The sequence below is a fragment of the Coptis chinensis genome, chromosome 2 (genome assembly GCF_015680905.1).
Source record: "Coptis chinensis isolate HL-2020 chromosome 2, ASM1568090v1, whole genome shotgun sequence".
Taxonomy (NCBI): Eukaryota; Viridiplantae; Streptophyta; class Magnoliopsida; order Ranunculales; family Ranunculaceae; genus Coptis; species Coptis chinensis.
In genome coordinates this window covers 114,338,667-114,364,446 of record NC_141457.1, presented here as the reverse complement: position 1 = coordinate 114,364,446, position 25,780 = coordinate 114,338,667, and the positions used below count along the sequence as shown (strand labels likewise).

The 25,780-nt window shown below is 42.2% G+C and overlaps 1 protein-coding gene and 2 non-coding genes across 3 annotated transcripts; 2 read left to right on the top strand and 1 right to left on the bottom strand.

The window, feature by feature from the left end:
- The first annotated feature begins 16,088 nt into the window (after positions 1-16,088).
- LOC147521002 (small nucleolar RNA SNORD14) lies at positions 16,089-16,215 on the top strand. Its single transcript, XR_015214697.1, has one exon. It is a non-coding gene; the product is annotated as a small nucleolar RNA SNORD14 (small nucleolar RNA).
- Positions 16,216-16,329: 114 nt separating this feature from the next.
- On the top strand, positions 16,330-16,429 carry LOC147521001 (small nucleolar RNA Z103). Its single transcript, XR_015214551.1, has one exon. It is a non-coding gene; the product is annotated as a small nucleolar RNA Z103 (small nucleolar RNA).
- Positions 16,430-18,476: 2,047 nt separating this feature from the next.
- LOC147521000 (putative pectin methylesterase CGR2) lies at positions 18,477-22,454 on the bottom strand. The gene is made up of 7 exons (XM_086592539.1): positions 22,229-22,454; positions 21,967-22,128; positions 21,846-21,885; positions 21,711-21,752; positions 20,121-20,495; positions 19,598-19,653; positions 18,477-18,896 (listed from the first exon to the last, which is right to left on the bottom strand). The coding sequence occupies exons 2-7, from the start codon at positions 22,087-22,089 to the stop codon at positions 18,744-18,746; spliced, it is 789 nt and encodes a 262-aa protein (XP_086448665.1). The 5' UTR covers positions 22,090-22,128; positions 22,229-22,454; the 3' UTR covers positions 18,477-18,743.
- Positions 22,455-25,780: the final 3,326 nt, after the last annotated feature.

Below are 25,780 nucleotides of genomic sequence, written 5' to 3'. Positions count from 1 at the left end.
CCAATCATATCACATACCACACGGGGCAAATCACATGAGTTGTGGTAGTCGTTCTAGGATTTTGTTACGTAATTTATTCAAAGGCCATACATTTATGACTCATAATAATTCCATCAGATCACGCAAGTGTGTCAAATACCTTATTGCACTAAGCCACAATGTTTAGAAATATCTCAATTATATCTCATAACCACTTTTATTCTTTCACGTGCCAATATATTATTGCATTACGCCACACTCCCGTGGGAAATATCCACAAATACTCTACTACCTCTTAGTAGCATCTCACAGATAAAATAATGGAGTGTTTACACATTTATTTCTCCAAAACTATTGTATTTAATATATATATCCCAACATATTATATAATGTCACAATATCAACGTCAAATCTTAATTAGATAATGACAACCAAATTTATACAAGCTTCCACAGCATTTTAGCATTTGATTTGTCCATACAATTTACAACATAAAACGTGAAGACAATTAAACAAATCCAATCCAATAATCAAAATCTAATATATATATATATATATATATATATATATATGTTTTACACACTACTCACGCCAAATCTTAATTAGATAATGACAAACAACGCTATATAATTTTCGGACAATATTTTATTACTACATTTGTCCATATAATCAAATATGTGAAAAACCGAAAAATAACATTCTACAACCAACGGTCAAAGTCAACGCCATGGTCAAAATCAATATCAAAGTCAAAGTCAACACATCATTGTCAAAGTCAACACGTCATAGTCAAGTCAAACGGTCGTTTCTATGTTCAACAGGCGCTGGTCATTGCCATGGCTCACGGCTAAGGTCAAGGTGCATGGCTCATGGGCTCATGACCAAGGTAATGGTTCGGACCTAACCGCCAAGCCTTCCAAACCTAAGAACCCGAAAAGTCTAAACATTTAAAGACCTAATTAGATATATTTTAAGTTATATGGACACCCCAAAATAAACTTGAAACCGCCCAAAGAAAGCTAATAGGTTTCGCCCAACCAACTAAAAATGAAACTTAAACGTGTCCCACACTTTACTTGGTTCGCCCAAAAATAACTAATGTGGTCCGGGCCCAAAACAACTTAAACTAAAAGAGCCCAAACAAAACACTCTAAGGCCCAAAAGGTTATAAAGGCCCTAAAGGAACAACTAAGCCTAAGCCCAAAAAGAGACCACCGTGTCGTTTTCCTTCTAAATTTCACGTCCGCCAACCGCTTCCACCACCGGCACTCCAACCTAACCCAAACGGTTTGGTTTTGAACCCTCATAAAACCCCATCTTCCCATACCCACAAAACCGATTCTCATAATGCTAAAACTCAACCAAACGGATCCGAATCTTCATGCCGCCATTAATGGCTTCTCTCCGAGCTTTGACAACCCTCCTTTCGACAGCCCCCCCACCCACTACAATCAACTATACACTAGTCTAGGTAAAGCCCCAATTAAACAAAAAACAGCCCAACCACGGTTCAACCATCGTTAAAGCTTCTTTCTCCGAGCTCCCAACCCCCAACAAAGACTCAAACCTCACCGCAAGTCTACAAACCCATCATCCGCCCACAACTCAACAAAACAACATTTAATGCTTAAATAAAAAGTGGTAATCCGGTTGTAGGAGCGATATCCTCATAGGGCATCGTGACTCGCTATGGAGCATGCTTAACCGAAGATGTCGACCTCCAAGACCGAAGCCAGCCGGAACCTAGCGTATTACACGCAGCGCAAAGATAGATGAATCCAGGCGATCTTAAGACCGAATTCGCGAAGCAGCTCGAGTAGGTGGTGCGAACGAAGATATCTGAAGATTTAACACTTCGCCAATTACGTAACGGATAGAAACATCGCCCCACCGTAATGATTGCCAAAATCTTAGTGGTAATCTCAACACCGGAAATAGGGACTACCGTGATCGTCCCCCAATCATATCCATCCATTCAACACTCATCCGCATCTCCACCCTACATTTGTACAAAAGAATACATGTGTCGAAGGATCTCCTCTCTCAAAACTCTATAAATACCACCCTCATGGAACTACACGCCGACCGATTCTTTTCTCTCCCGTAAAAGGAAAACGAGAAGATACGTGCAGGGTTATTTCACAATGAACCTCTGGTCACATCCAAAATCCTAACCCTTCCCCGCTTCTTCCTAGTTGTAATTAGGAGAAGACCAAAACGCCCTTTACATTGGCCGCTTCGTGGTTCGTTGACCGAGAGCCATTTTTAAGATCATCTCTAACTCTCCGGCCGAAGCATGGTTAGCATAGAAGATCAAGTTCGGAACCTCGCTTCACCTCGGTTAGAGAGTATCGAATGAGAGCATTTCCTTGCTCGGGGAGGAAAATGCTACGCTACGCGCTTTCAGTGGATAGTTACCAAAGAACAACAAAGTCGGAAATGGAGCGAACACAAAGATCAATGACGTTACCGCCAGCCTTTAACGAAGTTGTCCCAAAGGATCGGGCCGGACCTCCGCGCTAAGGACTCGATACGATTCTACACAAGATGCTTAAGACGATCGCGATCTCCGCTCTTCACCCAGAGGTCCTCAAAGAAATCCTTCCACACGACTTCATCCAGCCACGCTTTCCCATGCACGACGGCAGCAGACCTGCCCGGTCGATGTGGCTCGCTATATTCAAAGTCCGGCACTTTCAATTTCACTCCGAGTTTGATTATCTCCACCGCAGATTATTTCCGCCCAAATTTTCGCGATGGCGCCTCGATGGTTTCTTTTCAATCGAGTCCGATTCTATCAACACCTTCGGCGCCTTTTATCGATTTGTTCGGCCACCAAGACGCCCACAACAGTGGAAGAAAGGCGATCTTGATTCTCTGTTTCAATTATCTTTCGCGAGGGCTTAAACTATTCGCGGAATTCCTAGGGACGGTTCAAGGCCGAGCTGTGTGTATTATGGAAAGTGGCTTGAAAGAATCTTTTCGCCATTAATCTGGCTTTTTCTAATGCTTTGCCGAAAGCGCAAAACAAAGGACCTCGCTTAGGTCGTTGATGAAGGAACGCTTCAGACCCGTCCGGAAAGCTCTACGCGCGGTCGACAAGTACATCAAGTTGCAGAAACCTTAAAACTCCATGGTTTAGCAGAGAGCCATGAGGTCGCCGGTCTCGGATCGTTCCCCAAGGGGGCAAGAAGCGCCAGTCGCTTGCACCGGCAGCTTCGTGCCCGATCGATAACAAGAGAGAGTTTATCGCCCTCACTCGCCCCCCATCCACATATCGATAAGATAAAGTCAAGCTTCATTTTTCGGCCAACCATCGGTGACCCCTAGATCGACCGGGCAAGCCTTTTTGTGCATTTCATAAAGCAAAGTGCCATGAAACCGATGCATGCCGGGGCTTAAGCATTATCTCCAAGACCGGTGGAAGTCGGTTATATCAAACATTACATTAGCATTTCCCGATGGCGACCGCTGGCACAAGTTGATGGCTTCGCAAATGGTAATGAAGTCGATCTCCACTTCACCGTTACCGCCAAAGGGATATGAGACTTCGTCCTCACAAGAGGAGGTTCCTTGATCGCGTTCGCCACGAGAAGAAGAAGGCAAGACTCGTCCGATCGCGGATAATGCTCGACTATTCATGTGATTACCTTTCCGGACGATTCCGCGGACTTCTTCCCCGAGAGAAAAGACGCCGGGTCGGGTCTTGAGGGAAGTCTATCATTTTACTTCACAGTAAATCACGCCCGCTGCGGGTTCAGTCGCAGCGGCAGGCGATATCACTTTCACGGAGGCCGACTTAAGCAAAGTTTGCCTTCCTCATAATGACGCATTGGTCGTTCATGTCAAAATCAGCGACCGACGTCAATGCCCCGATCGTCGACCTCGGCAGTTCCTCGCGGATATCTTATTTTACCACACCATGCAAGAGATGAACCTCCCCAAATCCGTTCGTCGACCCGATCGCCCCTTTATGGGTTCAATGGCTCCGTGAGAGCCCGTTAGTGACATTATCTTACCCGAAGATCGGTGGGATCTCGAGAGGATAAGATTACCGAATACCGGTTCTGCGTTCTCGAATGAAGAAGTCGCCATACAATGCCATCCTCGGCGACGACCGGATTCATCGATGCAGGCGTAATTTCATCTACTTTACATCAAGTTCTCCGCTTCCCGTGACCTCGAGGCATGATGGAACTTCAAGCAATCAACTTGAAGCGCACCATTGCAACCTGTCCAATCAACGATGCACTCGCCGTGAATTGCTTCCCCACCATACAGAGCCCTCCAGCCTAACATAATGGCACGGGACTTAGTCGCGAGAACCCCCGAACCGCCAAGCCTAACGCTGGGGCTCTTCCAGCAAAAGTTCTTTCCATCGCCGATACCTGACTCGCACCCCGAAGTCCTCGCGAGAGCATCTTCTACATCGAACAACCGAACCTTTGTCGTCCCTTTGTCGGGTTAAAGTTTCAGAGATCATCCCACTCATATCAAGCCGCCACAATTGTCGCCCCGCGAATCCTTCATCAATGTGCTTGCAGCCGTGGCCCCTCCCCAGTCGCGGATACCCTCGGGCGTTCTGTCGGAAGGTCGCTTCCACATTCAAATGGTAAGTCAGTCGTCCCCAAGTGTTGCCAGATCTTCTCCGATAGCGAAGTCGCTAGGGCGGTCGCCGCCATCACCGTAAAGCCTCCGGCAGAAAAGAAAGAGTGAATCTTTGGTACCGAAGACGACCCCAAGTTTGTGTATGTAGGGGCTAACCTCGACCCCACACTCAGATCACAACTTGTAAATTTCTTATCTATGAATAAAGATGTTTTTTGCTTGGTCGATATCGATGTGCGGAATCGATCCTAACTTCGCATGCCACAAATTAAATGTGAACCCCAATGCTGCACGGCCCGTTAACGCAAAAATTCGCCGACTATCCCTTGCGTTTTTCAAAAGCCATCAACGGCGAGGTCGAAAAACTCAAGCAAGTCGGTTTCATCGAAAGGTCGACTACCCCGAAAGTGGATTGCCAATATTGTTGCCGCCCCCAAAAGAATGGTACGGTTAAATGTGTCGATTTCACAAATGTCAATCGCCACGCTTAAAGATAGCTTTCCTTTGCCCTCGCATTGACCAACCGGGTCGATTCAAACCCGCGGGTCACGAACCTCTCCTTTATGGATGGATCGTCATAGTGGGTACAACCAAATCCCACTCGCCAAGAAGATCAAGAGAAGACTTCGCTCATCACGGAACAAAGGGATATATTGTTACAACGCCCTCCCGCTCGTCCGAAGAACGCCGGAGCCACGCACCAACGCTTTTTAGTCACGGACATGTTCAAAGACATGTTAGCGACACCATGGAGGTCTACATTGACGACATGGTGGTCGCAAAAAGCTGGCGATCACCTCACCCACTTAGAACAAGCGTTCTCCGACTACCGCCGACGGGCATGAAGTCGAAACCTAAAATGCTCTTTGGGGCTGCTCCTCCCAAGTTTTAGGGTATCGTGTCGCAGGGGATCGAAGGCAATCCTCGACCGATCAGATCCATTCTTGGATATGCCCCGATCCACGACAAAGAAACGAGATACGTAAGTTGTCGAATGGTCGCTTAACAGTTCATATCAAGGGCCCGGATAAGTGATCGCCTTCTACAAACTCCTCAAAAGGCGAGCCGTTCATGGAACGATCAATGTCATCATGCATTCGCTATTCTCAAAGAGTATCTCACCACGCCCCCGCCTTAGCCAAGCCCGACATGGAGAGACACTGGGGCTTTATCCGCCATATCCGATTTAGCCATCAGCTCAGTTCTCTTTAAAGAGGAGAACAATTCGAGAAGCCGATCTACTTCACGAGTAAGACACTTCACGCTCCACGCCGAAAAGAACTATTCCTTCCCGGAACGAAAGTACTTTCGCTTTGTTGTATTCCGTGACGAAATTCGACCGCACTTCCAAGCACATCCAATCAAAGTTCTCACCGACCTTCCATTGAAGAAAGTCCTTCATAAAGAAAACAAGACTACTCGAATGGCGCTTGGGGGTCAAGAACTCGGAGAACACCACATAGAAGTTCGCCCCCCGCGACTTCGAAAGGTCGTCGTCGCTGATTTCCTCGCAGATTTCTACCGAGGACCCTAACGGGAACAAGAAACGGAGCTCCCAAACATGCAAACGCTGCAAGTCAAATCGGTCGGGTCTTTCTGGATGGATGGTTCGAGTAACCTCGGTGGAAGCGCATCGAGTCGTGATTAGTTTCCCCGACGGAAATATGATTGAAAAGTCACCAAGATTGACTTTGCCACTTCCAACAATGAAGCCGGAGTACTGAAGCATAATTGGGGACTAAGGATGGCCGCGTTCGGTGTCGAAGAGCTCCAAGTCTTTTAGTGACTCGCGAATCGGTCGTTTCGCCAGTTGCAAAAAGAGTACACTACCCACGAAGGTAACCTTTCAAAGTATCTTCGTGTCGTTTCATCGCTTATTGCCTTCTTTTTAAGCGGTACACATACATCATTTCTTTGCGGAGGAGAACCGCCACGCATAGTTTAGCTTATTTGGCTACCCAAACCCCCGAAGTTGCGTTCCCCGACAAGTTCTCATTGAGGTAGTCGATCGACCGCATACCAAGTCCACCATACCTTGATGATAAGTTTAACCTATTTCCTCTCTCCGCCGGTCGGTTGAGCCAAACATGGATGCAACCCATCATCGATTATATCCAAAGACAAGACGCCCCCGAGGAGCGCATACTGCCGTCCGGCAGGTCTCTTTATCAAGCTCGGCGCTATTGTTTAGTCCAAAACAAGTTATTCAGAAACTCACCGGTGGTCCCAGACTACGATGCATTACCCGTAACGTGGTCAATTGATTTTTTGCCGGAATTCACGGCGAGAATGTGGAAATCACGCCGGGCGTCGCCATTAGCCCACAAGGCCATCTCAAGGATATTTCGCCCCGGATGCGGATCGATGCTAAAGCATACGCCCTCAAATGTCTCAAATGCCAAACGCTCGCCACAATATCATCCAACCCGCCATAACCGATCGACAAGATAGCGAGCCGCGGGCCATTTCATGTGGGGCATGGACATCATGGGACCATTCATTCCACGTAGAGTAATCGGCTTCCGCTTTGTCCTACCGCCACCGACTACTTCAATAAGTGGGTCGAGGCCATTCCCTCAAGAGACACGCCAAAGAGTCCCATGTCCGCGAACTTCATCCGACTCACATTATCACCGATTCGGGGTTACCACATACACCGGTAATGGACAATGGGCCTCAATTCAAAGGTCGAATCAAAAAAGAGTTCCTAGCCAAGTGGAAAAATCATTCATGCGTTTCCACTCCGCAAAGCATTTCGAGTAATGGTCAGCGTAAGCGAACAAAGCTATCTTGAAAAAATTGGAAGAAAAAGATTGAAAAGAATAAGAGCCAATGGCCAAATCGGGTTTGAAAACATTCTATGGGCTCACCGCGACAACAGCCGCTTCCAAGATCGGGCGAAGTCGCCATTCTCCTTATGTTATGGCACGGAAGCCGAATTCTAATCGAACCGACCGTCACGACAACTCGCCGTAACTTGTCGAAGTCAGGGCATAACGACTCGTGGTTATCACGCAGACGCCGACCTTTGGAAGAAAAGCGGGACTTAGCCGCCGCCGAGTCGCCTCTTATCACAAACTCAAGAACTCCTACAACAAAGCGAAGTTCATCCTAGGTCTTTTCAACCCGGGTGACCTAGTGCTCAAAAGACGCAGGATCGACTCCAAGTTAGCACCCACATGGGAAGGCCCCTACATCGCGGAACGCGCCGTTGGCAATGGAGCATACCGATAAGAACCCAAGAGGGGAAGATGTTGCCTCGACTTTGGAATACTTATCTACCGAAAAAATTTTTATCGATGGCACATTCATGTTGAAAATCTTTTGTTTTCATTAATGTAAGACAAGTTTTTGTGCCGACCGATACTATCTACTCCAGCTTAGTTGTATTGCATGTACTTCACGCTACAAAGCCTCTCCAATTTTGTTACGCCGAGGACCTATCTTTCTAGGATCGACTACACGAGAACGCCTCCTCAATGTAAAAGCACGCATTTTCCTCGTGAGAGCTCACGCTACATAGCCTCTCCAATTCTTTGTAACGCCGAGGACCTATATTTCTAGGATCGACTAAAGCGAGAACGCCTCATGAAAGCGCAGCCCTCGGGAGCTCACAGCTGCTACTTAGCCCTCCAATTTTGTTACGCCGAGGACCTATATTTCTAGGATCGACTAAAGCGAACGCCTCAAAGCGAGCACGCCTTCGAAAGAGCTCACGCGCTACATAGCCTCTCCAATTCTTGTAACGCCGAGGACCTATATTTCTAGGATCGACTAAAACGCTTCCGCAGAACGCGCCTCCTCAGAGCTCACAAAGCTACTTAGCCTCTCCAATTCTTGTTACGCCGAGGACCTATATTTCTAGGATCGACTAAAGCGAACGCTTCTCGCTGAAGCGCGCAGCTCTCAGAGCTCACTGGGCTACTTAGCTCTCCAATTCTTGTTACGTTGAGGACCTATATTTCTAGGATCGACTACACGCAGAACGCCTCTGAGCAAAGCACACTTCTTCGAGCTCATCGCTACATAGCCTTTGCAAGTCTTGTTACGCCATGGCCCTACATTTTAGGATCGACCACACGAGAACGCGCCTCAAGCAAGAATAAACACTCCTCGGGCGCCACAGGGCACCGTAGAATCCATCAAGCCTCATCACATCAACCACCTATATTCCTAGGGTTGACTACTTAACAGCGACGATATTCATAAGATCAAGTTGCTAGTTATACACAAATACACGAAGCATGCATACACATCCAAAACAACGCTCCATGACAATACGCCATCATTAACTACGCCCACCGACTGCCGGATTACCCAGAAATCCGTGATCGATGATCATTACAAAATAAACAAAGTATAGAACCGCCACTTTCGTGGAAACCAGTCCTCCTCCGGAACAAAAGGCGAACCGCTTCAGCAAGCCCGAAAACACAGCTCTATTGTTTTCCCCGATAAAGAGAGAGAAATGTAGACTATATTCACAACTTACGACCGACGAGTCCGATGATGATCACCTTCTCAACTTTTCAATGACATGCTTGTTCTTCCTGGTCGCTATTAGTCGGTAAAGATGTCGAAATGACTCCTCGCGGTCATACTTTTCGTCCAGAGCGCATAGGCATACAAGCTTCAAGATATCGCTTCTTCGCTTTTCACCACCTTTCCCGACATTTCGCAGATAAGTCGTCACAACCGCCAGTTCCCCTTTCCAAATTTCAAATCCGACACCGGCAAGATAGTTTCAGGCCGGTACTTACTTGTGGACATATCATCCAGTTTCTTCTTGTCCACCCCCACGCAGCTCCAGATCAACCCCAAAATTCCACGTGCGGGTTACCACTAGTCTCGAAACGCCGACAAAGATCTTTCAAATTTTATCATACCCCGCAAGAAACCGCATGAACATAGTTAGAACACCGGACTCCCCGAAGTCAAGATAACAAATTTTAAGCTATCAAGAACTCACCAAACAAGCGGCCATATCCATCGTCTCCCCCGATGGTGTCCCCATGTCCTCGCCCCTCAACTTCGCTTTGTCTCCATCTAGCACAATCCCCGAACGGCTGGTCGCCATGGGGTGAGAGTGAAAGCTACAACCTGATCCGGCGCTTTCACCATCCGCTTCTTCCCCGTCTTCCCGTGTAGTAGAATTCGGCTCCCCACATCCTTACATGGTGGGGGCGAACTCTCACCAGAATCGGCGACCTCGCCCCAACTCGTTATTGCGGTTTCAACCAAACAAACGATGAGTTTCACCCACTTCACCGTGGCGACGAATACAATGCCACCCGGTTAGAAGCGACTATCTCTCCTCGATCGGTTTATGACCCTTCGCTTCTCCCTCGAACCTTTCTCTTCCCCGACGCCATGAACATGAGGCTCAAACTCCATTTCCTCCATTGTTGGGGACGTTTCTCACAAACGCATCGACATCTAGCCATACTAGCCTACCAAAGCAAAGTTACTACGACAAAGTTAACACTTACTCTAGGTATTTCTCAAACTGAATAACACGATAGAGAAGAAGGCGACATACCGATGAACAAGCGCATACGTAGAAAGTGCTAAGAGGCAAGAGCGAGCAAAGATGAGGAAGGAAAGCTTAGGCAAAACAATGACAAAACCTCTTGATGATATGTGAGAAGCGGTTTATATTCCTTAGGAAACGTCTTTTCCTAAATGCCTCATTATCACCTGAGACGCGTAAACGCCATCCGCCCGCCCGCCATCATTATGTCCCATGAACCCCCGCCGTCTCCTACCGCGTGGTCATGCACTTTAAGGGAACACCTGCGACGTACGTAATACGAGTAATTCGACTCCGCATCTCGAGCCGGACTCGGCGATCCGATGCTCACGTCGTAGCGTCACACTTCGCGAATCTAAAGCACTTTCGACGGGGGCGCCCTTCATTTTACCAATCGTAAGTAAGGAGGTCGCCATCACAATGGGCCTACCACGTTCCATTCTAAGCCGCGTGTCATCCTACATAACTATGAGTGAGCAACCGACTCGGACATATACACACACAACACAACTATCTATCATCGATGTAAACAAAGGAAGATCGGTGTAATAAGCGTTATCATACGCTTCAATGTTGAAGTTCTTTGAGATTACTTCGGAAATCCAACCCGCCCCACACGAAGTTCGTCACATTCGCTACCCCGAATCGCCAGGAGACACCCACTTGTTCGGGATTACAAGAGACACAAACATAAAAAGGCGAACGCCTGTGTTACCCAGAAACCGGTTCTATTGTATCACAAAGATATAAGCCGATAAAAAGGCAAAGAACAAATTTTACAACTCGTCATCTCCAGCCCACATTAACTACTCCTCCACGCCAAACGCTTCATCGACCTCAAAGATCTCCCGGCCCACAATGATCGATATGCCATCCAACTCTAAGCTCATCATCATCGATCGTGCAATAGACTTCATTTCGAACCCATGCGGCATCGCACGCAAGCTCCACGAAGAAGTAATCCCCCGGCACCCCTTGAACCTCCTCCACCGAGGGATCTGACGCGACAAATGGGCGTGTTCCTCCTTCAAGCCATTGTAGTCACCTCCGTTTCAACGGTTCCAAGGGCCCCGGTGTCATAGCCCCGATTGGCGTCGAAAGCAACCTTCTTGCGGTGCAAGGCATAATCGTTCACCTCCCAATCTCCACGGTAGTCGCCGCGACATTTCATTATCTTCAAATTCTTCTAGCTTTTTGCCTTCTCTTCCGCCTCAGTATCTTTCAACATCTTGGCCGATTCAACGCTTCACGAGATCTCTTCAAATCTTTCCAGTTCTCCAGGCTCCATCTCTGAGGCGCCCCGACATTTTTCAGTTCCTCACCCACCTTCAAAAGACCATTTCCCTATCCGATTCGCGAATCGGGCGATCTCTTTCAACTTCGGAATCCACTCACCACAGCGAACATACACATGGTTAACACAACAACAATTTGCCTAAGCAAGCAAGTACCTCGGATGAAGTTATAAGACATACCAAGCATTGCGCAATTTCCATTCGCCTCAAGTTGTCGGGCCTAACCCCCTTCTCATCTAGCTCTCTGCGGTTGCCATCCGAGCTATTTGTTCTAGCAAACAACCCGCTATCTTATCGATCCGGCGCTAGCCGCTTGTTTCCAGCAGATCTTATTGCCCCCATTCTCGCCCCAGATAGACAAAATGTCCTTCCAGATCGTCGCAGACGCCACCGCTTTTCCATTCTTTTTACGTGGAGCCTTGGCTTCTTTCACCGGATGGGATCGGCCCCGCCGAGGCGACCGGACCCCACTCAAAAGTGGCCAAGTCCATGACCGCGCCAGTCGGGCTCCACTCTGGCGAGATACCCGTGGCCCCACCGCACCACCATCGATCCGCCCGTGCTAGCACCATCTTCACGAGCATGTCGAGCTACTTTCGCGGCTTCGTCGGCGTCCGCCTTCGAGACATCGCGTGGCCTCCTCTCCGACCGCCCTAAGACGGCGGTCAAAACCATCGGGCTCCAACTCTGGGGAGCCTCGATCGAACCCCATTCAGCCGGCGCCGATCCTCCACTCTGCGGTTCCCCCTAACAGCCGCTTTGCTCCTCCGACACCGGCCCTCCTCTCCTCGTGTTATCGGATCACTTATACGCTTCTCCATCACCCCTCCCCGTTCGACTTAGAGCCGGCTCCTTTTGCACCTTCCTCTTCTCCGGATCGCAGCCCCTCCCTTTTCCTCAAAGAAATGAGCAACCTCGGGCAACTTCGCTTTGTTTTCAAAGACGAGTCACCGAAAGCGAATCTTTCTATCTCCCCACGATCGTTCGCGCTTCACGTAAAACTTCTGCTAGCCCAAAGCAAAACAAAGACCTGTTAGAAGCGGCTATCAAACGCTTACGAAAAATAACAACGAAAAGTGTTCCTACCCAACCGGATATGTTACAAATCCTAGTTCGCAGATACACCCGCTCACACGGTAATTGCCAACTAGCAACAACGGTCTCTTAGTCCAGCCTCATTGCTTACTCCATCGATCGGCGAGCAGTAACGCTCATGGTTTGCAAGCTAAAGTTCATGTTTCGATCGACGTATCACATAGTGCTCCACTATATCCGATACCCTATATCATATTCCCACTCGCTCGTTCAGCAGGTCGAACACCTTAAATAATCTTGGAGGTGTTACCCTAATTTAACCGACGGGAGACTTCCAACAAAGCGCCAAGAAGTCGCGATACCGGTTCGAAGCGGTATGTGCATCTGGCGCTCACCGGCCCTCACAGATTATAACTCCACCGTTCGGGCGGGTTATACTCCCTCACTACTTAACATTTTCACTTTCGATCATTGGCTCATATATCTCCGTCGGAGACATTAATCCCATACGGCGCCTTTCGGGGAAAGAGTTAGCAAAGACGACGGTTCACACTTCTAGGGGGCATTATCGCTTTGATGCCGACCTCTCCCTCGACGCGTGATCGCCACGCCATCTCATCTCGACCGAGATCGGGCATTACCCCCCTATCCTATCTTCTTCTTCTAACTCAACCCCCACGCCGACTTCTTGCGATTCTTCATCCTCGTGACTCTCCACAACTCAAAGATATATCTCTGACCTCCTCCGACCGAAAGTATCATCGAATCGACATTCTAACAACCCTTTTCTATCAAATATTCAGTTCTAAACCCTATAGCCTTACAATAACCTACTTACTTAAAATAACGAGCGGACAGAGGAAAGCAAATGGAAATGGGAAAGATAAAGAATAGGAGCACTCACGGGAAACCCTAGTCTGGCGTTTTGCGGAAGAAAACACGGAAGTAACTTTTTCAGATTCCAAATCTGATTTTGTATAAACCGCCCGCTCAGTTACCAAGGTGTAATCATTACTGACCTCACGCTTATAGCCCGCACACGTGTTCCAAGGCATCGCCCTTTCGTAGATTCCGCGATAACGCGACACGCTTCGCTTCAACCGCTACGATTCTCGCGTGCGCACGTAAGTTAAAAACTACCTTTCGCCAATTCACGAGGCCACAACATTCAAAAGTGGCGCTCTACCGGTCGGTTCATCCACTCTCGTTTTCACGCTCCCACCACGCTCGTCGGACTATTTCTCTCGAATAGCGTTTTCTTACACCAACGCCCTACCGGAGGGGGTCGTGTAGGGGAGGCGATATCCTCATAGGGCATCGACTCTCGCAGGGAGCATATTTTAATCAAGATATCGACCTCAAGACCGACCTGCGAAAGCAAACTCGGAAGGTAGGTCGCGAACGGAGATATCTCGATGATTTAACACTTCGCCAAATACGTAACGCCCCGAATAGAAACACGCCCGCTTTGGGGTAATGATTACCAAAATCTTAGTGGTAATCTCAACACCGGAAATAGGGACTACCGTGATCTACCCCAATCATAACAGATCCAATTCAACACTCATCCGCGATCTCCACCCTACATTTGTACAAAAAGAATACACGTGTCGTGAAGGATCTCCTCTCTCAAAACTCTATAAATACCCCTCACCGGAACTATTGCCGGACTCGATTCTTCTCTCCCCGAAAAAGGAAAAACGAGAGAAGATATCGTGGGCGATTAAGCTCCACGGCGACCTCGGTCACATCCAAAATCCTAACCTTTCCCGTTCTTCCTAGTTGTAATTAGGAGAAGACCAAAACGCTCCTTTACAGTCACCACCGAAGAAAAAACTAATAAACAATTGTGAGAGGAAGGGGAAAGGGGGGAAGCACGTCAATAGGAAAATGATACCACATTCCTTCTTCATCTCCTTCACGCTTCTAGTGTAACTGTTGTTAGTCATTTGTCGGCAAGGCATTTTTTACTGTTTTCCATAAGAAGAGCTTTACCCGTTGAGCAGTGTCGAGATGCTAAATGTAATTCAAAAAAAAAATGTGAATTTTATTGGTAATCACTGCTAAAATACTTGTACACTAACTTAATTGTGAGTTCACCATTCTTCTCTCCCAACCATGTGATAGTATCACGTCATAAACAGTATGAGTGTATGACTGAGTGGGATCATAAGAATTTTGTCTGCCACTGCATAGATGAATAACTCGTTTATAATATCCAAGTTTCATACCCTGGTTATGGGATCAATAAGATCAGATACAAACTTAAACTGGTTTGGCTTGGGTGGTGGCCCAAAAGATTTATGGTCACGTATGGTAGGGATCCGCGGATCCAATCAAATGTTAATGTTTGCACCTTTACCAATATGGCAACACAAGTTTGACAGGATTTCATTGCGAGCTTTTAGAATGGGCTTCTAAATTTTGGAGGAATGAGACGAGTTTTTTACTCTAAGAATGGCCGTTCTAGGAGAATACTTTTTTATAAGGCTAGATGCCCAATTCTTTTCTGGTTCTTTGATCAATCTCCATAAAAGCTTAGCCATCCAGTAAAGCTGTGTTGTGGTTTGAGACAAGTTTGTTGCCTAGCCCACCCTGTGATTTGGGTTGACAAACTTTGTTCCAACAGATTAAATGAATTTTGTTTGCATTGTTTTCGTTCTGTCCCTAAAAAAAGTTTGCATTCATTGAGTCCAATTTAAAACATGTGGTAGCCGGTACATCAAATATTGACATATATAAGATAGGATGGTATGGCTGAAGTGACTGATTTGATGAGAGTGACTTTTCCTGCGTGGGAGAGAATATTAGCTCTCCAGCCTTCCATCTTTTGAAAAACTCGAGTAGTGACCCCATTGAAGTCTTGTGTACTTCGTCTGCTTAATACCAAGAGTGCTCCCAGGTACTTGTCCGAAGTAATGCTTTTGCTAATCTTAAGAATTCGTTTCACCACTCTCTGGGGTTTGTGGTGAGTGTTCTTGCTGAAGAAAATGCCAGATTTTTGAAAATTTATTTCTTGGCCAGAGACATTCTCAAAAACATCGAGGATATCTATGAGAGCTTGCGAGACTCATTAATATTAGCCCTGCAAAAAATAAAGTTGTCATCAACAAATAGCAAATAAGATATGGGAGTATCTAATCGGCTAATTTTGATCCCATGGATTTGCTTGTTGATTTCAGCTTTGTCAAGGAGTCTAACTTCCGCGCATATGATGAAGAGGAAAGGCGAAAGAGGATTTCCTTGCCTAATTCCTCGCTCTCGCTTAAGGAGACCAGTAGGATATGGTACAGTATATGGATAACAGACTTGGGCCTTAAATGGACCTTTTAGCACATTTAAGTTTTCAATACTGGGTCGATTGTACTGATACCCATTGGGCCGAACCCAAAAATGACCCAAAACATATATGTTGTGAATGAATTAGTTCGGTTATCACATTTTTCATAGCCGCCAAAATCTAAAACCCTAACCCTTCCACCCAAACCCTAATTTTAATCTATATATATATACCACTCACATCTCACACCGTTATATCTCGCCACGTTCGAAAACTTCTCTGTTACATTTGGAGTTAGCTTGAAATTTTTATTTATCTTTTTTTTTGTTTCTTGGTTGTTTGAAAGTAAAAATTTAGGAAGAGTCTGTGATGACAAATTTTAAGGCTTGTTTCTCAGAGACATTCGCAGTGGCCGCCTAAGAGCTTTCGCCTTTCGCCGGGCTTGAGAGCTTATGCTGCTTTTATTCCTTCCTTGGATGTCTGAGACTCTTTCTTTCTTCAATTTTTCATTATTGTTTTTGTTCCTCCTTCAATTAGTCTATTACTTATAATTGGTTTCACCAAATAACGATGCTTTTCAAAGACTACGTAGGGAAAATAGGATGGAAGTGATGAGCCTTTCCCCAGATGATCGACTAAGATTATACTATGCGTTTTATATTTCTCTTTTCAGGGATTTATCAAGCCAGGACTCTGATCCATTCCTCCTATAGTATTGATTAGTGCAATAGCAGAACTAATTTTACTTTGATTTTTTCTTTCAAAATTATTTTTTTGAGGTCAAGGACAAAGATAGAAATCACTGTTACCATCGGGTTGTTATAGAGAACAGTGAGATTGCTAGTTGGTAACAGTAAACATTCATTCTTTAAAAAATTGAGCCAAATAGGCCTGCCCCAGTAGCAATAACATGCAAACTAGACTGAACACACTATTTGCATATATATAACTAGTATACTGCTAAGCAGTGGGGTGAGCGGAGTGGGAGAGGAAGATGGAGGAGTGGAGATTTAGAGTGTCTGGAAAGGGAGAGGAAAAGGGAGAGTGAGAGAGACGAAGAGAAAAAACAGAAGGGAAGAGATGAGGACAGACAGACAGAAACCAACCAAGTTGGTTTTTGTCCGCATAACCCCCCTTCTAACCAAGTTGGTTTTTGTCCGCATAACCCCCCTTCTAACCAAGTTGGTTTTTCCCTTCGCTCACGGATTATATATATCCAACTTGGAAAACATTTCTAATTCACATTTCTAATTATATATATGTGGCTTTCGAATCTGACGTAGATCAGGTGTTTTTGGCTTTAGATTAGGTTTTAGTTGTGGTGCTTAAAAATTAAAATCACAGAAAACCAAGATTGTTTTTCTCCAAAAAAAATGACTCTCAATATGGTAGCAATGTATTTCTTTTTGAAAAAGGAAGTGATGAAAATTATTAGAATTTTTTTTAATTTTAAAAAGAAACAATGTGAAAAACTGTTTGAAAAGAAGAGGCTTTTAGGGTGAGGAAATTCTTTACTCAGCATACGGCCATACGCTGTCAAAAAGGTTTTCAGACAAGGAGCACAAAAACGTTAATTAAGAAAAAGACGCTGGAATTTTGAAATAAAGGAGACGTAAATGTTTTCTAACAAATTGAAAATAGTAGAAAACATGAATTCTATTTGCAAAAATAAAAACATTTCAAAAACAGAAGTAACCAACTTGCGTTAAGATAATCAGAAAAGATTGATTTTTCTTTCTAGTCTTTGGTCTACAAATACTTCTTTTTCTCAAGTGGTGAACAAAACTGAACATTTAGGAAAACCAACTTATTTTTTCTCCGAAATATTTAGGTAGAAGAAAGTCAAGAAACTAGAAAGAGGGTAAATTTCCAGATAAAGGAAATAAATTTCAAGTCAACAACAGTGTAATGAGCACTAACGAATTACACAGCTGCTGTTGCATCAATGAGGTGTTGATTTGCTAATACAAAAAGGTATTAGACCGTTTACATGCATCGAGATAAAAGACAACTACACTCAACAGTAGCAAAATCCAAGGATTACCGAGTACCAATTTGTCTATCCAGCAGAATGTATTGAAATATGTGCATTACCTAACATCAGGTCTGTGTGGGAGCAATAGATAATGAACAAACAAGGAGTCCAGCCAAGTAGCCAACACAACGAATACAAGGTATGGCGTGGAGATGTGTGCAGCAGCTATTATAATCAAGAAAGAAGAAAACAAGGTCAGAACTCAGAACAAGGAATGATAGGACAAACCTGTTGGCTGATGATTGCTTTGGGTCCAATTTACACACACAGGGGGGAGAGAGAGAGATGTTGAAACCAAATCAATAAAACAAATGTACATAAAATACAACTTGTCGATAATAGCAATATCGTCTCTCTCTCTCTCTCTCTCTCTCTCTCTCGTTATCTTATCTAAGGTTTCTCGTCTCTTATGATTTGTTCCGTGACATTTCCCTTTTGTTCACTTCATGCCAACTTGTCAAGGCGCTGCTAAATTTTCAATCTATAGTCCGTATAGTCAAGTGTTTCTCACTTTTTACATTGAAAATCTAGCAATAGCCATAAACCCAAGCATGCATGTTGTACAGCGAAATTGTGTGTTTCGGTATATGTTAGCCAAGTAGCCAACCATGATAAAGAAGGGCTGGAGCAGACAGTGCCCTCACTAGTCACTACTACATCATTGTCTGATATCTATATTAAAAAACTGAATATCTTAGAATTCGACAGCAGTCCTGGAATGAGAAAATTTCCTCGCCATAATAAATCCTTGGGATTAATGACAGATAACGAAACTGTCAGAGCTTTTACAACAGAAAGTTTAAATAAGCAAATTTGACAAATACAGCACAGTAAAAATGTAACCTTCCCTATAAAAGTTTAAATAAAAAATATTTGGTATCTTACGAACCAGCAAACATAAGGGTAAAAAGTTATCCCTGTCGACCTTGGGAGATATCTGGAGAATTTCCATTTTAAAGAAGCTGCCCACATATCGTGGTATCAATGGTATGAGCTGAGATGAAAAACTTGGCAACTTGGCTGGTATGCCCTCTTGTTAGCAGCCTGCTCAAACTTCTTGATGGCAGACTCATTCTCTTCTAAGCCAGTTTGAACGAAGTACCTTATCCACCACGACGAACTCCTCAGTTTAGCCTTCAGTAGAAAAAACAAAATGTCATTTTCATAATTAAACGGAAAAAAGAATGGCTACTTCTCGTGACAAAGCAGTTCACATAATTAAATATCCCACACCAAATTGTACTGCATAACTAGATAAATCAAAAACCAGAACCAAATAAAAATATCAATAGCGCATTGAGACTTCTGTTGTACAAGTGGTTAGCTTGAAGTTGAGCACTCAGAAGCACTAACTGAACAGTGTAAGGAACACGTAAACAACTCTGGTTCTTTTGACGCACAAAGCTCACTGACTATGTCAGCATAGAGATGCAGTACCTTGTTAGATCATTAGTTCAGTACTTCCTTTTTTAAACCAAACTCTTTGACAACTTGACTTTGTTATTACTGCTTTATCCGCAGAAGTTCTGGCTTTTATGGCTTCTACTGGAGCTGCATGGGTAAACTTTTAGCATTTTTAAAGGATCTAACGTGTCTCTCGATCCATACAATTTATAGATGCATATACTGTGTTGAAATTAAATTAGGTTTAACGCCTCATCATACGTGATAAAGCTTGTTATACACGAAATATCTTATAGAACAAAATCATTACAAAAAGGTTTATTAACGGGTTTTCTGACTTCAGGACCAAGGATCCAACACAACATCCAAGACACTTTATAACCATAATAGATAAGAAACCAAAAATAAGATACACATTAATAACCACTCACCGGTCTGCCGAATTTCGATAGCTCTGCAACTTTAGCTCTCTGCTTACCTGGATAACCTAGAGATTGAAGTCGTAAAAGGAAAGATACTTAGACATATATGATAAAATAAATAATAGGCAGAATCTGTCTTTAAACTCTGCAATACGTAATTGATTTTCTTTTCAAGAAGAACAAGCAAGGCATGCAGATATGTGAACAAAAGATGATCGAGGAGATACAATACGTTTGAATGAAAATTGGATTCATACCATTGTAAGTAAAGGAAGGGTATAACTGCAAGGCTTTTTATGAGATAATATGTTTGCTACTATATTGGGGGAAGAGGATACGGAGTATTGTGTATTTCATAAAGTTCCTTCTATATATATCTAATTAATTTATCCTATTCGTTTTTTTTTTTTTTTGGTTGTTGCAAGAATTACGCACGATCCGCACACATCAATTAGTAACTGAGCTTCTGAAGTAGACCAGTGATGTACTGTGAAATTTGTGTGTGTAATAACAAACTTATTTAAGAAACTACCTGCAAAAATAACAAGACCATCAGCTGACACCCTTGCCAATTCTGGAAGAGTTCTGTTTAGGTACTTTGGTGACAAGTAATCCAGTGCATCTGACACTAAAACTAGATTAAACGATCTTGCTCTGTATGGCAGAGGAAACTTGATATCAGCTACACGCACAATGCCCTTGCGAATGAGACTCTTGCAATTACCATCAGCGTCCTCAATTTCATATGGTTCCACCCCCCAGGCTTCAGTGTCGTCTTCTTTTAGCAATTTTGAGACAACAGAACAAGTATCAGGGCCAACATGCAGAACTTTACGCGTACTATCTGCATACGCTTTCTTGAGTATTGGTATTGCTCTCAGAACTTCCGATGTGCATGAGAGATCACCTTCAGACATGAATACATTCAAATTTTAATACAGATTAAACATCTTGTTTTGACATAATTTGGCGATAATCTGTATAGAACAAAATAGAAGGACGTGGAAAGTGGGTAACATTCAGCATAATCATAGTAGTTTTTTATGCATTACAAATGCAAAAATGTGACTTAACATTCCCTTCTCCCTTTCTTTCTGCAAAAAAAGCATTCCCTTCTCTCATTTCAGTTAAAACTTTCTTATAAAACAATCAATGAATCATTAACGTAGATTTTTACAACGTACAGGGCATTAAGCTCCAAATTTAGTAGCTTTCTTAGGACTTTTAAATAGAAGAAGCTTCATTGACTAAGAACAATCTTAATAAAAGGACGAGAAACATTATGGAAAAATATGTCCAGGAGATCCTTGCTACCAATCTGCTATGCTTGTTCACGTAAAACAATTCATAATAAACAGAAAACTATTCCATCTATTTACAAAGATGCTTCACCTAAGCTAAATGCGACCTTGCTAAGGCGTTTTACATCGACTACACCTAAAAAATGTTCGACAACGAATAAAAAATGAACACGGGCAACAGTCATGAAGGCCAAAACCGAATACATAACAAGAGTACTTACTAGTTCCTAAATTCTTTCTGATTCACGAAAATCCTTCTCAAAAGGAAACTGATAACTTACAGATTTGGATACTCATAACTATGCAAAACAACTTGAGTTTACGCCTTCAAGTATCTCTTTATTTATGCAAGTGACAATAAATTTAACTCGCAGAGAACAACTTCACAAATGTACTTGTGCAATAATAAATTTGAAATTTACCCCGTAAAAGTTGCTGTAAGAATTTCATGAACACGTAAAATATGAATGTTGAATGGATACCCTGCAATATTTCTTCTCTAACCAAACTCATACAAGAATTAACTGCAGTAATGCAAGAATGTTCGATCGTTTGTTTCCCTCAATTTTACTTCATTCTCTTGAACCATTTTTTTCAAAAAAAATTTATAGCGGCAACTAAAAGCCTAAAATGGATTGCAAATTGTTTTTGTAATCTCTTTCCTCGTGATTGACATATTCTCAATTTTTCTACGACTTTATGTCTATATACTTCTATGGACACTGACAATCCGTGCCACAACATTGCAAATACCTCCTCACAAATCTAAACAAGTCAATATCAATACATCAAGCTCGGTCATGTCAAGATGATATAATTACCTTCAGCCTTGCTAACAACATTACTATCACCACCAAATCCACCTGTGAGAGATTAGAACAAATATCAAATGGTAAAAATCAGAAGCAATAACTAGTGCAATAAAAAAAGACACATCAGTAGATCTACACACTAACCTGGACCACTGTAAGAATAACCAATAAGAAGTAAAGCACCCTGCAAAATATAAGAAGACCGAAATTATAAAACTAATTATAAAAAATATCATATCGAGGAACACGAGAAAAAGAGATATACCACAAGTACAAGGCCAATAGATAGGAAAGGCGAAGAGCGAGATTTCGAATGTAATGAATTTGTAAATGGAACACTTGCACTGTCCGCGAATCGCCTTGCCGGATTTACTGGCCTCCTTGACATTGCTATTATCGATTTCAAGCTCCACACTGATTCAATTAACTAACAGAAAAAACGATTTAACAATACGAGATCTATCTATTATGAGGTGATTAATGATGAATCTTATTCAGTAATAACAAATTAATGATCTGGAACATACCTGAGATATGAGAGGAGAGAAATAGATTAGAGATGAAATCGCATTGGGAGTGCGGATCTAATTTTTGTTTTTTTTTCTCTTTCAGATTCTCTGCTCTGAAAACCCAATCTGAGGTTATGGTGTGAAGTCTATTGTCTAGTGAAATAGAAATGTGAATTACCTCCTTGGAGACAGCTTTATTTATATATTCCCCCTTCGCCTGCTTTAATTAGTTAATCCTTTTGGTTAAACTTGCATTATGACTAATTGACTATCACGTGACACTTACTAAAGTGAGGTTTGTTGTGAGACTTTTAAATCGTATGGACTATGGAGGAACTCAAATTTACCGTAGATTGCAATTTTGTCTATACTTTTTACTGTTTTTGGTCTTACATTAACTAATCAGGGCATTATAAGGTGAACGAACCATTAGGAAGAAAAAAATTAAGCTGACCCTGAATGTGATGTATGCAACTCACCCATATTATCCATGTTAGAGTTATCTCTCACATAAGGAAGTGGAGAGAAACTAGTACTGTTTCTGTGAAGAAGTGCACGCGCTCAAATTGGCCTTGCCCAAGGTGCGTCCGTGCCCTTGCCGTGAAAAGAAAATAGTTTTTTTTCCAACCTCTCATAAAACAAAGTTACTGGACTTTTTGAGCTAGGAAAATAAGAGGACGCACGCTCTCAAATTTGCCTATCCGAGGCCTGGCGCTTCGTGGATGAATAAGTTGGGTTCGATTAAGACGATAATGTGAAATTTTGTAGACGCGCCAAAATTTCAGATTACTATAAAAACAGAAGTTAGGTTTTGGAAAATGAAGTCTTTGATAGAAACCTAATTTTGAGAGCAATCAAAATTAATAAAAAAAACTCTTGCAAAGAGAAAAACTTGTAAGAAAATATAAGTGATCTAATAAAGTGGAGACATTTGAGAGGAGTAATTTTAATATTCCTTCTCATACTTATAAAATGATTAACTATTGTGGAAGTAGACATCATTGGCCGAACCACGTTACATATTGTGTTGTGGTATGCTTAACTTTTTTTGCATTATTATTACTTGTTTGTGATAGTTGTTAATTGCTTGGAACGTTGAATTTGTTGTTGGTTGTAGTGAAAGTTTATATTTTTGCTGGAATAGTAGTTTGTCAAAGTACAAATTATCTTAGTAGAAATCGATTGGTATCGCCGTTCCCAACAATCCAAACATATTATTTAAAATAATCCACATTAAGATATTGGAATTGAAAATTTCTTCGCTTAAAGAAAATCATAAAGCTTAAAATTCGAATCATTGTGAAGTTTTCAAACAGTTGGAGATTCTGTGTGATTCTCAACCATCTTAAGATATTGATTATATATATATATATATATATATATAACACTTTTTATGCAATAACTTATACCATAGTCTATATCTCACTCTACAAACTCAATTCATTCAAGATTTTTCTTTCGTGGATCTTACATTCTCACCGTAGATAACATTCCTATAAAAAATGAACTCATTTAGAAATTTCTAAATATGTCAAAAGAGGGTTGCAAAATTTCAAATCTTGGCCGTTAAAACAAATCACATTTTCAAATCTACTTTTAAAATGGATAGAGATTTCGAAATGAACTAAAATTTTGTGAATATGATCTATATATAGTAAAAACATCATACCTACAAAGTATTAGCTCTTAAATCAACTCAAACAAGGTGTTGTATAAACTATTGTAGGGGTGTCACTTTTTTCCAAAAACTCATTTTTTCCGAATTTCGATATGATATTTTTTCTGAATTTGGCAATGATATTTGTGTTTCGAATATCCGATTTTTCTAAAAAATAATTGGATCGGAGTTGGATGTGTTTTCAAAATCCGATCCAATCCGATTTCCGATTAATTTATAAATTTTCAACATATAGCCGTCTATTTCATATAGTTACTAAATTAAAACTACATATAGTTTACAAATCAAATAAAAACCTTAGAGGAGTAGAAAATTGTCTCTCTCACAACTTAAAAAAAATCAATATTGTCATTATAATACGTGTTTCTCGTTCTCTCATCTTCATATTTACTGAATTAATGTATTAACATGAAAAAAAAAAAAAAAAACTTGTTGAATAAACGTGTTAAAAGATCTGAGTTGTTTACTCAATTAATACATTTCAAAATGACTGTTAAGTGAATGTATTGACTGGATAAAAAATAGTTATCCTAAAAAAGAACCCGATTATATATTTTAAATTATGATTTACTAATGAATTTTGCCGATTCTGAAAAAAATTCGATTTTATGAATTTTTCAAATTTGGAAAAGAAATTGCCATCCGAAAAATAATTGAATCGGATTTGGAAAAGATATTACCATTCGAAAAAATTTGTTTTCGAAAGCCCTTAATCCGATCTGAAGTCACCTATAAATTGTTGTATAAAAAATGTTGTATATGGATCTCTATATATATATATATATATATATATATATATATATATATATATATATATATATATATATATTGCAGCCTAGTTTAACATTATTTTTGGGCGCATATTAAAAGATAATAAGATCAACTTAGCAACCGATAAAAAATTTCAACATCGTTCTTCTAAGACAACTAGACAGAATAGTTACCAAAAAAAACTAGACAGAGTACAAGTTAAATATTAAAAAGTGTTGTTAAACCGAAATAGTGTAGGGTAGCTAAAATGCTGTAGAGCATGGACATGGAATTATGGAAAGAAGCTTGGTAGTTAAGTAGCTATGAAGTATGAACTATCAAGTGCAGGAAATCGTTACTACTTCATTTGCTTGAAGTGTCAGTGTCGGTGTCAGATTGAATATTAAAAATGAAAGGCGTGGAGCATAAGCACGCTAATAAACAATGGACCATGGTGAGGAGATGGCTCTTCATATTTCTTTTAAGTATTTTTTTTTTTCGATATTCTTCATATTTCTTTTAAGGACAAGTTGTGTGACAGCAAGCACTGCAAGTCACGATCAATGCCTCAAAACCCTTTCCTTTCACTATCCTTTTATAAGGTCCTTGTCTACCGACATGGATGATCCATTTTTATTTTTATTTTTTCCGTAAACATTCCCAAATGTACATTTTTATTCTTTGACTGGGAGGACTCCACGCTTAACGCGGTTGGGCTCATAGCCTAGCGTCCTAGCCCATAGAACCCAAACATCTAGCGCCATCACTATCTATTCATTCTATTGGCAGCAGATAACATGGATATATTTGGCATTGCACACTCTCAATAAAGTCAGATTTTACATTCCCAATTTGGACTGCAGTAATCTTGTTTCACAGACCTGCTCATTTTCCTTTTACTTCAAACGCGAGTCAAAGTTACCACAGAAATCATGAGAACATAATGACAACTGTGCTCGAGTAGGAGTATATAATGAGGTCGATGCTCTACTAAATCGGTCAATCAGAAAACAGTACTGATTGGAAAAACACATTTACGCCTGAACCGGCAAGCTGAACTGGGGAGTCAATTACAATTCTCTTTTCACTAAACCTATTTGAATGTCCATATCTCAGATATTTGTACCACACGCCTAAGACTC

Bases quoted from the DNA above. Each gene is read 5' to 3' on its own strand.
- LOC147521000 (XM_086592539.1), bottom strand. From the start codon at position 22,089: ATGTCAAGGAGGCCAGTAAATCCGGCAAGGCGATTCGCGGACAGTGCA. The intron at 21,886-21,966 runs GTATATCTCTTT...TATATTTTGCAG, and splicing joins CTATTGGCCTTGTACTTGTG to GGTGCTTTACTTCTTATTGG. The intron at 21,753-21,845 runs GTTAGTGTGTAG...AATCTCTCACAG, and splicing joins TTATTCTTACAGTGGTCCAG to GTGGATTTGGTGGTGATAGT.